Raw genomic sequence first — 12,382 nt, 5'->3', positions numbered from 1 at the left:
GTTTTAAAATTTTTTTTGAATTGAGTTTGAAATTTTTGATGTAGCATATGATATTTGATTAAAAAACTTATAATTTATAGCCAAGCATATAACTCAAAATTCTATAAAAAGGTCATAAAAAATTTTTAAAAAAAATTGAAAAATATTTTTTTTTAAAATACAAAAAAATAACAGGTGCCAATTGCTAAAAAATAGAAAAAAGAAAAAAGAATACTATTCCCGTTAACTATCCGGACGTCTGAGTTGGTCAAATTTCAAAATTCAAATCCCACTTGAAAAGTGTTTTAAAAAATAGGTGTGAAAATATATTTTGAAAACTCTATCCAAACAGATAACTCAAATATAATGTGAAATCATAATTAAAACTTCACGCAAAACACAATCTTAATTTATTGCACAGAAATTCTTTATAGCCCGAATTTTCCTTGCCCAAATGCTGCCTGAGCACAGGTGGACAACACACCTCAGCAGGCAAAGGCAAAGCACCAAGCCCAATCATCCTACAGTTAGAAATTATAATTTGACCCCAAAAAGTTTGAAAAAATTACAAAAGCTATAAAAGATAAAATTATATTGTGTGTAATCTTATAAGTAATAATTATATGCATTTAATTAAAGCACTTAGAGCTAAATAAAAAATAGTTTAGATTATATTTCCGAATTAGAAAGTGAGTTAAATAGATTAAATTATCTTTTGGCTATTACCTCGGGACAATCTGCAATAAATTATAACTAGAGCATTTCCAGCATTAAGGAAAAAATTTCCTTAGAAAAGGCCAGTGTAGATTACTAACGAAAGTTTTACAAGAGTTAATATTAAATTAGATTTGCAATCGCCGCTTGAAATTAGTATTAGAGCCCAATTCTTGACCTTACCAATAACATTAGCGTGCATATTAAATATAGAGCAGAAGTAGAATATAATAACTTAAATAAGGAATAGTCCTCTCCCATTAGGAAGGGTGCTCAATGGTTCGTGGAATTACAGGAGGCACAGACGGACGACCAACAGCACAAGATCATTCCATGGCAGCCGGAAAAACCATAGCACAACCAGAGGATGAAGCCAACGGACAAACAAAGGAAGAAACTAATCTTCTCGAGAGACATCTCAGGAAAAATGGACACCCACCAGGTAACAACCCCCGCTTCAGCTCTTTCAAAGAGGTCCTCGCCTCCCATTTCCCTTCAGAAAGTAACCCCACTCCCCTTCCTCCTAGGACTGTCACTACTACCCTCCTCATTGAGGAAGAAGATGAACCTCCTGTACCCTCAGAGGACTGTGAGCTTCCATACATCACCTTTTCTCAGGAAGAACTAACTCGCATTCGCGATCCCTAGAATCAGTCACTTATTGTTAAACTTATGGGTCACAATGTGAGTTATAGTTTTCTCATGAATAGAATCAACTCGCTTTGGAAAACTTCTGGTCCTATCCATGGGATTGACTTAGGTAACCACTACTACCTCATTAGATTTCAACTAGAGTCTGATCTTCACAAAGTTCTCAAATGATGGTCCTTGGTTTATTGGTGCAAATTTTCTGGCATTACAAAAATGGGAGCCTGAATTTCACACAAACAAAGCTTCTATGTCCACCACAGTCATCTGGGCTCGACTCCAAGGCCTACCTATTGAGTATTATGACAGAGGTACTTTGAAAAGATTGGGTAATCTGCTTGGTACACTCCTTAAAATCAATGTTCATACTGAAAACGACAATAGGGGAAGGTTTGCAAGACTTTGTATCCAAGTGGACTTATCCAAGCCTCTTATCTCCAAGATTAAAGTGGGTTCTTTTATCCAAAAAGTGTCTTATGAAGGTATTACCTCCGTATGTTTTGATTGTGGTCGTATGGGTCATAAAATGGGTGATTGCAAAATTTCCATCTCTGCATCCACACCAACCCCAGTTACGGTACAGACTCCCCATGAACATGTTGATGATCAACCCTTCGGTTCTTGGATGCTTGTTGAGAGAAAGAAAACTATGAAGAAAAACCTCACCGCCAGGAGAGTTGTTGGTAAAAAGGGTGATCAGAACCAAGGACAAAATCGCGACTCCTTGCATGGAAATGAAGGTCACAAAGTTTGGCAGCAGAAAGTGTCCCAACCATTGGCATCCTTGGGCCCTACATCTACCACGCCTATCTCCAATCCCTTTCAAACCCTTTCTGACTGTACAACCTTTGACCAAACCTCCTCTTCTGTCGACCCCAGCTGTCCCCCTACCCTCCTATCTACCTCCCCCACTCTCTCCAAACACGCCCTACCTTTTGCACATCTCCTCCCCTCTCTGTCTACGCCTCTCATCTTAGCTTCCTCTTTGTCACAAACCTCTGCACAGGTTATCCCCTCTGATTCGCGGATCTCTGCAAACCCAGTAACCCCTGCGATGGATCTCCCCTCTTCCTTAAACCCTCTCGCCCCTGTTTTCATCCCCACCTCCACCCCTAATAGCCCAAACCAAACCCATGCCTCGCCATCGCAACCATGCTCTGTTCCGAATGAGCCCATCCCAGCCACACTCCTCTCTTCAAAACTCAACCCCAGATCTGGCTATCCCCTTTCGCTTTACCACCATAGAGCCACAAAGTCAACAGGGCTGGTACATGATGGCAGGAGGTCACTACCAAAGGGTGGACGATCGTCTGATCCAAGAAATTCAAAGGGATCCCACCCATATCTTGGGGTGGTTCAACCTGGAAGTAATGAATATTTGGATGACCCTCTCCCCCCTCTTCCCTATTCCAGCACAACTTCTTCCTCGCCAAACTGTGGTGGTAACTTACCTGTCAACACCCTTCACCCATCTCTCCGATTTCCTTCCACAGGTGATCCAATTGAACTAGATTGTGACCCAATCTACCCAATTTCTCCAAAATCTCCAAAGTTTCCAGAACAATCTAGTTGCGGAGACTCTCCTTCCAATTCCAGAACCTCCCTCCCCCCCCCCCCCCGCTGGACTTTCATCGCCTCTTCACCATCCCAAGGGAGTTCATTCTCTCAGGCTAGCTTCCCAAAGTAGAGAAAATCCTAGCAGAGCCAGATCTCCTTCGCCTTCGTGTTATCGCCAAATCTTACATGACGCCCGTAAATTGGGCTCTAGAACACTCAGTCTGCCTAACCCCTTACTAGAACAGGAAGAAGAAGACCAGCTTGCACCCAGGATGGGTGTCTTCGCAGGCAGACCTGAACTTGGGGAAAACCCCCAACCCTCCCTTGTTTAAGTCTCCAATGAAAGTCCTATTGTGGAATTGCCGAGGGGCAGCTAACCCCCATTTCAGAAGACATTTTCACAATCTAATGAATGAACATCAACCTTACTTGGTTGTTATCACTGAAACCAGAATTAGTGGAGATAGAGGTTGAGAAATCTGTGAAAGCCTTGGCTTCCCCAAATTTGAAATCTCAGAACCTGTTGGTTTTGCTGGCGGCATTTGGCTGCTCTGGAATGATCTTGAAGTCTGTTGCGACATCCTCTCAGTGACTCAGTAGGAAATCCACGCCTTTGTTCAGGTACATTCAAATTCTACTAGTTGGTTTTTCTCTGCTATATGTAAGTCCTCACTATAACCTAAGAAGAGATCTGTGGGATAACCTTAAGCTTTTTGCTGATAACCACAACTCTCCTTGGCTTATAGCGGGTGATTTCAATGAAATTCTTTCAAATGCGGATAAATTTGGCGGGCGAGCTATTAATCCTTATCGTTCCCAGAGATTCAAAAGTTGCTTAGATCACTGTGGCCTTATGGACTTGGGTTTTTCTGGACCCCGTTTCACTTGGACCAACCTTAGACAAGCTGGTGGCATCATCAGAGAGCGTCTTGACCGTGCTCTTTGTAACAATGATTGGCACCTTTTATACCCTGACACAAAAATTTTTCACCTCCCCAGAATCCACTCTGACCACTGCCCCATTCTTCTCAACCTTAATTCTAGTCTCCGTAGAACTGTCCGGCCTTTTCGCTTTGAGTCTATTTGGTTCTCTGACCCATCCTTGTTTTGTGTTGTCAAAGATAGTTGGAGTAATCCCACAAACTCTTACGCCAACTGTGTTTCTAATTTCAAAGCTAGAGTCTCTCTTTGGAATAAGACTACTTTTGGAAATATCTTCTTTAGGAAAAAAAGACTTGCCGCTAGGATTCTTAGGGTTCAAAAATCTCTTGGCTTTGGTTCAAATTCATTCCTCATTGATCTTGAAAATTCTCTCATTAATGACTATAATGGTATTCTCAAAATGGAGGAAGATTTTTGGGCCCTTAAAGCCAGAATTAACTACACTCTTGATGGTGACCGAAACACAAAATTTTTTCATGCTTCTGCTCTGTCTCACCTTAGAAGAAATAAAATCTTTGCCTTGAAAAATGCCAACAACTCCTGGTTGTACGAAGAGGGTCAAATTAAAGAGGTTATTGTAACTCACTTCAAGAACCTCTTCACTTCTTCTAGTATCTCCGAAATTCTTTTCCCTCAAACTACCCTCACTTTTCCCACCATTGATAACATTCTACATTGTTCTCTTTCTAATCCTCCATCCCTGCAGGAAATTAGGTCTGTTCTTCATACTTTCAAGCCCTAAAAAGCTCCCGGCCTTGATGGCCTCCACCTAGCTTTCTTCCAACGCTGTTGGAATCTCATAAAACACTCTGTTTTCCACTGTGTGAGAGAAGCTTTTGTCACTGGCAAGATCCACCTCGAAATTAATCAAACCCTTCTGTGTCTCATCCCCAAATCTGACCACCCTGAAACCATCACTCAATTTCGTCCCATCGGGCTTTGTAACACTATTTATAAGGTGATTACCAAAACTCTTGTGGCTCGTCTTCGCCCCTTTTTGAATGACATCATCAGTCCTCTCCAATCAAGTTTCATTCTGAACAGAAGAGGAATTGACAATGTCATCATTGCTCAAGAATGTGTCCATCAATTCAAATCCAAAAAAGGGAAATTCGGGAACATGTTCATCAAGTTAGATCTTGAAAAGGCTTTCGACCGTCTGGAATGGGGTTTCATTAGGCAAGTCTTAACCTTCTTCAATTTTCCCCCTCTCTAGATCAACCTCATCATGTCTTGTGTTTCCACTCCATTCATTGCTATCTTGTTTAATGGTGGTTTGACTGATTCTTTTACACCCACTAGAGGCATCCATCAAGGCGATCCCCTATCACTATACCTTTTCATTCTCTGCCTTGAATACCTCTCCATCACCATTAACAAGGCTTGTGTTGAAAAACTCTAGGCACCAATCAAACTAAGTAGGGGTGGTCCGCAACTATCTCATCTTTTCTTTGCGGATGATCTCATCCTCTTCGGCAAAGCTACTAAAAGAAATTGTGAGTGCATCAAAAATATTTTGCAAGAATTTTGTACCTAATCAGGCCAGAAAATTAGTTTCCATAAATCTAAAGTCTTCTTTTCAGCCAACCTCAATGCCGAAACCCAGGATCACCTTGCCCTCACTCTCCAAATCCCAAAAACCACCAATCTTGGCAATTATCTGGGCTGCCCTATTCTTCATAACAGACCCAACCGAGGCACCTACCGTTTCCTTGTTGAAAAAATTCAGTCCAAACTTGGTGGTTGGAAGAGCAAATTATTATCAAAAACTGGTCGCACCACACTCATTAAAGCTGTTAATGCAACCATTCCCTCTTACATTATGCAATGTAATTACCTCCCCATTTCCACTTGCAAAGCTCTTGACAAAATCAATAGGGACTTTCTTTGGGGTTCAAATTCTGAGATATGCAAAATCCATGCCATTAGTTGGGACACTGTGACCAAACCAAAAAACTTTAGGGGTATGGGTATTAGGCAATCCAACCTTGTTAACCGTGTTGCGATGGCTAAATTAGGTTGGCGCTTGCAACGTGATAAAGAAGCCTTGTGGGTTAAGGTTCTTAGTGCAAAATATAACAATCCCAATCTTAGACCCACTAGAGCTTCACCGACCTGGAGAGGTATCCAAAAAGGTAACAATATTATTGAAAAAGGAACCAAAACCCTCATTTGGAATGGCTTAACCACATCCTTTTGGCTGCATAACTGGGTGGGAGTTGGTTTACTTAGGAATGTCATTTCGGGTCCTCTCACTAGGGATGAAGTTTCTCTGGAAATTAGTGACTGTTGGTGTGATAATTCGTGGGATCTCTCTAAAATCTCCTTTGTTCTCCCTCCATTCATTGGTAACAAAGTCAAAAGTATCACTCTTCCTTGGTTTTCTTCGGGTGATGACCAAACTGTTTGGAAATTTTCTGTGGATGGTGAGTTTTAATCAAAATCTACCTACCTCCTTTCAAAAAATTTCACCATTTCTCTCCCTTTATCCAATTGGGATTGGGTCTGGCACATCCATGCTAGCCCCAGAATAACCCACTTTCTTTGGTTATGCCTTCATCAACGCATCATCACCAAATCCCTTCTCTTCCGTCGAAATATCACCACTGATGATACTTGCCCCCTTTGCTCGCTTGCATCCGAAACCACTTGCCATACCCTTAGAGATTGCCCAATCTCACAAGATCACTGGAACTCCGTTGGGATTCCTTCACCTCTCAAGGACTCTTTTAACCTTGCCTTCAATGATTGGGTCTGCACAAATTGTCAATCCATATAACTTCATTCCACCAATGTTGCATGGTCCATTATTTTCTTAATCACTTGTTGGTCCCTTTGGAAAGCTAGAAATTCTCACTGTTTCTCCCCAAACAACCCCACCCCTTTCAACCCTTCACTTATCACTGCCTTGGCCCTCGAATGGCAGCATACCTCCAACCTATCCCAACATACCCAAACAAAATCCACCCATCTCATCTCCTGGCACCCTCCACTTCTTTGCAACTACAAATTGAACACTGATGGTTCAGCCAAGGGCTGTCCGGAGCCTGCTTCTAGTGGTGGAATTATTCGAGATAAATGGGGCCATTGGGTTACTGGATTTTGCAAAAACATAGGAACTGCTTCAAGTCTTGAAGCCGAATTTTGGGCACTCCGAGATGGCCTAAATTTGGCGCTCGATAAAGGTTACAAACACATTGAAGTGGAAACCGACTCTTTGCTTGTCAAAAAACTCATCATGGGTAGTAAAAATGCTAACCACCACTTGAGTAATTTAATCCATGATTGCAGGTTCCTGTTAGAGCAGCTGGGAGTCCAAGTGATTAATCATATCTACCGCGAAGGGAATAGCTGTGCGGATATTCTAGCAAATCAAGCCTCTCCTACAACTGATAGCTTACATATTTTTGAATTTGCTCCTCCATGTATTGCTAATCAATTGTATGATGATGCTCGTGGGATTAGTTAACCCAGAACTTTGTACTGTCCTACTTAATTTATTTTAGTTCCAGTTTACCAAAAAAAAAAAAAAACTTAAATAATAATACTCTTTACAAATAATAATAGAACAAAATAATTACTTAATTAGGCTATTAAAAGAAATTAACAAAAATTTAGAACTAATCAATTTGAAATAATAAATGAAGTTAGACATTTTATACTAGATCCAGAAAAATAAGTAGCTATCTTTTAAGAAAAACAAAAATAATTAGATCTATATCCATATCCATATAAATGAAATAATTCCTAAGAATCATTTGAATTAGTTTCACTTGAAAACCAAAAAGATAATGGAATTAAGTAACTATAGCCTAAAACAGTTAGAAGAAATGGTTGAAAAAGAAAATGATAATGAAATAAAATGCAAAATAATATTAGAAATAGTTGAACAATTAGATATGGTAGATGAAGAAATAATAATGATATAATAAAATTAGAAGAAGATATATATAAACAATTAGGTTTAATCAGATTGGGAGAAATGGAATACATTTCTTTTGAAGATTTAGAACAAATGATGGGAAATAGCGACGTAGAAAAAGAATGGGAAAATCATATCTTAGAAGATTTCGAAGAAACAAATGGCGTTAATGATACTGAAATGACAATGGTAAAACAAGAAGGGAGTAGTTCATCTGCCCACCTAATCTAAATCACCCAGATTTTAGAAATTTTATCAAATAACAAATAGAAAATGATACTAGAGATTGTAGTTATAGCAGAAGAACGCGACACTATAGATAGATGATCTTTTGTTAGGGGAACATCCAATTATGCAGACTTTACTCGTAGAAATGAAGTATTTTTAAGGGAGGTACCGCTAAAACCAATAAGTAATATAGGATATTTATTAGATATTGATTGTGTTACAAATACAAGAGAGGTAATAAACAATGGCAGAGAGGCATGCACCATGTGTTAAATATTCATAGCAGCAGCTGGAGCGCATAAAATTTTCTAAATCATATTGAACATAGCTTTATGGAAGGGTTAAAACAATTGGTCTATTACAGAGGTCTGAGGCCTTAAGTAGCACTATGGAGAATTTGTGCCCATTCTATAAGTTGGAAGCAGAGTCAGGGGATCATATTCTATTGCAGTGCTCTGAGATTTGGAAGGTTTGGTCATCTATGCTGCAATGGTGGGGATTATCTTGGGTTACACCTGCTACAATTGATGGAGTGCTGTTATGGTGGTTGGAAACAAAATTTAAGCAGCCAGTTATGAAGATTTGGAGGCTTGTACCAATTGCCATGTTGTAGTCAGCATGGAGGTTAAGAAATGAGTGTGTCTTTAATGCACTACAAGAATTTGCACATTTGGCAACCACTTTTGACGACTAAAAAAAATATAGTCACCAAAATTGTCACTTTGGGCGACTAAAATATGTATTAGTCGGCGTTGGTAAAGGATGTAGCTACTAAAAATTTTTAGTTATGAAATATTATTTATTGGCGACTAAATTATTATTTTGTTGGCAAAAATGTCACTTTTAGCGACTAAAATATTTATTAGTCCCCGTTAGTCTGAATTTTAGGCTACTGATTCTTTTTTAGTCGTCTTATATTATTTTTTGCCTACAAAATAAATGTTAGTAGCCGAAAACAAGGTATATTTTTATGGTTACTCTTTAGAGACTAAAAAATTTAGTGGACAAATATTATTTTTTCCGGACCAAATGGAGATTTAGTCGCCAAATACTTTTGGTGACCAATAAAATAGTCGCCGTTGATTTACTTGTGGCTACGAAATAGGATAGTCTCCAATAAGCACCCTTTGGCTGACAAAAATTAATTTTAGTAGCTAAAGCTTGAAATTTTTTAGGGCGCATACTCTTTTATTGCTATCCGCCCCTTTCTTTGTTACACAAAACAACATTCAAACCTCTCAAACAAAGGCAATCAGACACCAAACCTCAGAGAGAAACACCTTACCATAGTCCACCGTACGGAGGACATTGCTATGGCCAAGGCCACGGCCACCACCACAAAGCACCACTGGTACAGCCGCAGATCACAGGTTCTCTCTCTCTCTCTCTCTCTCTCTCTCTCTCTCTCTCTCTCTCTCTCTCTCTCTCTCTTTCACTTGCTCTCTCGCCCTCGTTGTGTCTGTCTGTTTCTCTCTCTTGCTCACAGTCTCTCTATGCGTCTCTCTCTCTCTCTCTCGCTTCCTCTGTTTCCCCGTTTTCTGATTGTGGCTTTAGGGTTTTATATGCTTGAATCAGTTGAATTTAGAGCATCTCCAACGGTAGTAGGCATTTTACCTATCTAAATATTACTATAAATTATATATTTTATTTTGCGTATCAACTGTTTTATGTTTTTACTCCAACTATGCTCTTTATTTTAGCTATTTATCCAAATACTATTAATTTTATAGAATGCCACATCAACAACAAAGATGGAGGGAAATGATCTTAATGATTGAATACATTTTGCCTAGCGTTGAAGGCTAGCTACATGTAGCTAGCGAATATGAGTTGAGCCAAAATGCCTAATCATATGCCTAGTGCATTGGAATTGAAAAAAATGAATCACACTAGGCATTTTAACTAACAAGTATTATATGCCTAATGCATTGGAGATGCTCTTAGTGTTCATTTCTGAAATGGGTTTGGCTATTGTGTATTGATTTCTAAACTAGTATGGGTTTGATGTCCGAAATATGGTTTGATTTTACTAGTTTCATATATTTCCCCCTCTTTTTCCTTTCTCTTTCATTGGTTTGAGTATGAATTTGTTGCTGATATATGCACTTCCAAATTGTATCTATAATTCTATTTTGAAATTGCTCCATGTTTAATGTATTTGGATGGAATGGATGCATTTGTCCGATTTCTAAAATTAGAATCACAATTGGGGGTAAATTACAAATACACCTTTGCAAATATTTTGTAGTTTTGTACTGTACAATTTTGTGTACCATTTGCTGATAAATAAGAATTTGCAGTAGGTGAAAGGATATTTGGGTTGACTGACCTATGGAGTTGAATACTTATCAGAACTTTCTAAAATAGTGATAGTTGATTTGGCTAACGGCTTCCTCATAATATTGTAAATCAGTTACTATTTGGACCATCTTTTCACATTGTTTATATTCTAGTTATGATCATTTTTAGATCTTTGATTTTTTTCTTTTTTTCTTTTTTTTTTTAAATTTTTTTATAACTTTAGGGAACTCCTGGAGTAATAGGATCAGTGCTTTGGGACAATGAAGTTGTATTGGGGAAGTTTTTAGAGCATGTTGTAGAATTAGGGATGATGCTTCTTCAAGGCAAGAAGGTCATTGAATTGGGATATGGCTGTGGATTAGTTGGGTAATAATAACAACTATTTTTAAGTTCCATCTTTGTCATTATACCGTACCATATGAACAAACAAAGTCAATTTATTTTCCAGTTGGTGAAATGGCTTTCAAATGAGGGAAGCAAAAAAATAAAACTAAAATTACTTGGTCAATAAAATAGGACTTTTATTAGAATTCTAAGCTGATGAGATGGTAGACCATGTTTATGATTGTGACTAGAAAGTGTGTAGCATGAGGAGTGGAATTTTCACTTAGATTTTTCTATATTTATTTACTAATTTTATATAAAAGTAATTGCTTCTCTTAAATTATGATTTTCTTTTGTTGTGTTTCCAGCCGCATTGCTGCCCTTTTGGGTGCTGAAGTTATCCTTACTGATTTGCCAAATTGATTAAGGTTGCTGAGGAAGAATGTTGAAACTAATCTGTACGGAAATGTTTGTGGTTCTACAGCAGTGAGTCAACTCATTTGGGGAGAGGAGCCTGTTATAGAATTGATTCGACCATTACTTGATTATGGTACAAAGATCTTATATCTTCTCTTCCACATAACAAAGGTTTTAAAAATTGGTTGTTTCTATAACCAAGTAGGTATAATGGGCGTTACAACTCCGTTGAGTGCCTGTTACGGTGCCGTTAGAATTGTTATGGCTATTGTAATCAATTTTGCTAAGAGCCAATACTAGCTCTTGGTTGTTGGATTTTGCACTTGGACCTTCCACATGGTGTATCTTGACCTACGAATTTAGTCCCATGCTCCATATACATTTTCATCAAATTACCTAGTATTTGCTTAATGCTTCTGGGCCAAGTTGTGATATTTTATGAGTTGTTTTGGTGCTCATTTAAAGTTTCTGAATTTTAGAGTTTCTTTTCTTTTCTTTTTTTTTTCCTTCTTAATTTTATGCTCTTATTGTGTTTTTCTCTTATTTTGAATGAAAAAAGTATTGGGGTCGGATGTAATTTATAGCGAAGACGCGATAATGGATTTATTGGCCACATTACTAGAACTTTGTGGCACCCAAACAACAATTATTTTGGCTGGAGAACTTCGAAATGGTACAAAATTTTAAGTTTGCTTTGTGCTGCCAAAACCACGAGTGTTTTGCTTTTATTTAAATTTCATGGCACAAAGTGCTCAAGCCGAAAATTACAGGGGAATTAAAGAGAATTTTTCAAAAAAGAGTAGGTTGGGGGTGGAATAGGTTGAAAGGACATAATGAATTTGAAAATGACAAAAGTAGGCAAAAAAAGATAAATGGTTGAAAATAGGACAATCTTGCTTTACATCTGCTTGTACTTGGGGTTATTTGCTCCATCTCACTCAAGGTAAAAGGGAATCACATTATGATCTTGTAACTAATGTAGATTAACTAACTTAATCTGCCGTTTGCTTAGTGTCAACACGAGAGTTTGATAGTTAACATGTTTTTTCATTCTGTACAAGAGTAAGGAAATAGGGATTGCTCTATGAATTGCAGCTCAACTGTTACAATACCTCTGGTGCAGGGACTTTTGTATGCTACAAGGTGTCGCTTTGGAGATGTGTTAGGCTCTGTTGGGTGTGGTTCTGGCATGTATTGTTGGAAAAAAATGATTTTTTGGTGACTTTAATGTGAAATTAAAGTAGGTCCCAACCATTGGTTAAGGTAGGATTAAATGAGTTTAAATTCTTTGTAACAAGGTCTTTACACCACAAAAAGAATGATAAAAAACCATTAAGAATTGAATGAGAA

The 12,382-nt window shown here is 38.3% G+C and overlaps 2 protein-coding genes across 3 annotated transcripts; both read left to right on the top strand.

The window, feature by feature from the left end:
* Nucleotides 1-3,310: 3,310 nt before the first annotated feature.
* On the top strand, nucleotides 3,311-4,582 carry LOC145798190 (uncharacterized). The gene is made up of 2 exons (XM_082885680.1): nucleotides 3,311-3,465; nucleotides 3,565-4,582. Exons 1-2 carry the CDS (start codon nucleotides 3,311-3,313, stop codon nucleotides 4,580-4,582), a joined length of 1,173 nt encoding a protein of 390 aa, XP_082741806.1.
* A 4,578-nt stretch (nucleotides 4,583-9,160) lies between these two features.
* Nucleotides 9,161-11,443, top strand: LOC114271083 (uncharacterized). Of its 2 annotated transcripts, XM_082883830.1 has the most exons (3): nucleotides 9,161-9,360; nucleotides 10,515-10,657; nucleotides 10,984-11,443. In XM_082883830.1, the coding sequence occupies exons 1-3, from the start codon at nucleotides 9,304-9,306 to the stop codon at nucleotides 11,036-11,038; spliced, it is 255 nt and encodes an 84-aa protein (XP_082739956.1). In that variant the 5' UTR covers nucleotides 9,161-9,303; the 3' UTR covers nucleotides 11,039-11,443. The 2 variants fall into 2 exon arrangements, 1 of the variants encoding a protein (XP_082739956.1); XR_003632206.2 differs by lacking the exon at nucleotides 10,515-10,657 and having other exon boundaries at nucleotides 9,164-9,360.
* Nucleotides 11,444-12,382: the final 939 nt, after the last annotated feature.

This window comes from Camellia sinensis, chromosome 8 (genome assembly GCF_055761805.1).
Source record: "Camellia sinensis isolate YWXY chromosome 8, ASM5576180v1, whole genome shotgun sequence".
Taxonomy (NCBI): domain Eukaryota; kingdom Viridiplantae; phylum Streptophyta; class Magnoliopsida; order Ericales; family Theaceae; genus Camellia; species Camellia sinensis.
The sequence above is the reverse complement of the archived record's forward strand: the minus strand, read 5'-3'. Positions and strand labels throughout refer to the sequence as shown.

Excerpts from the sequence above, each read along its gene's own strand:
- LOC114271083 (XM_082883830.1), top strand. The coding sequence starts at position 9,304 with ATGGCCAAGGCCACGGCCACCACCACAAAGCACCACTGGTACAGCCGC. Across the intron at positions 9,361-10,514 it reads GGTACAGCCGCAGATCACAG|GGAACTCCTGGAGTAATAGG; the intron begins GTTCTCTCTCTC and ends TTATAACTTTAG. Across the intron at positions 10,658-10,983 it reads TATGGCTGTGGATTAGTTGG|CCGCATTGCTGCCCTTTTGG; the intron begins GTAATAATAACA and ends TTGTGTTTCCAG.
- LOC145798190 (XM_082885680.1), top strand. The coding sequence starts at position 3,311 with ATGAACATCAACCTTACTTGGTTGTTATCACTGAAACCAGAATTAGTG. Across the intron at positions 3,466-3,564 it reads TGCTCTGGAATGATCTTGAA|TCCTCACTATAACCTAAGAA; the intron begins GTCTGTTGCGAC and ends GCTATATGTAAG.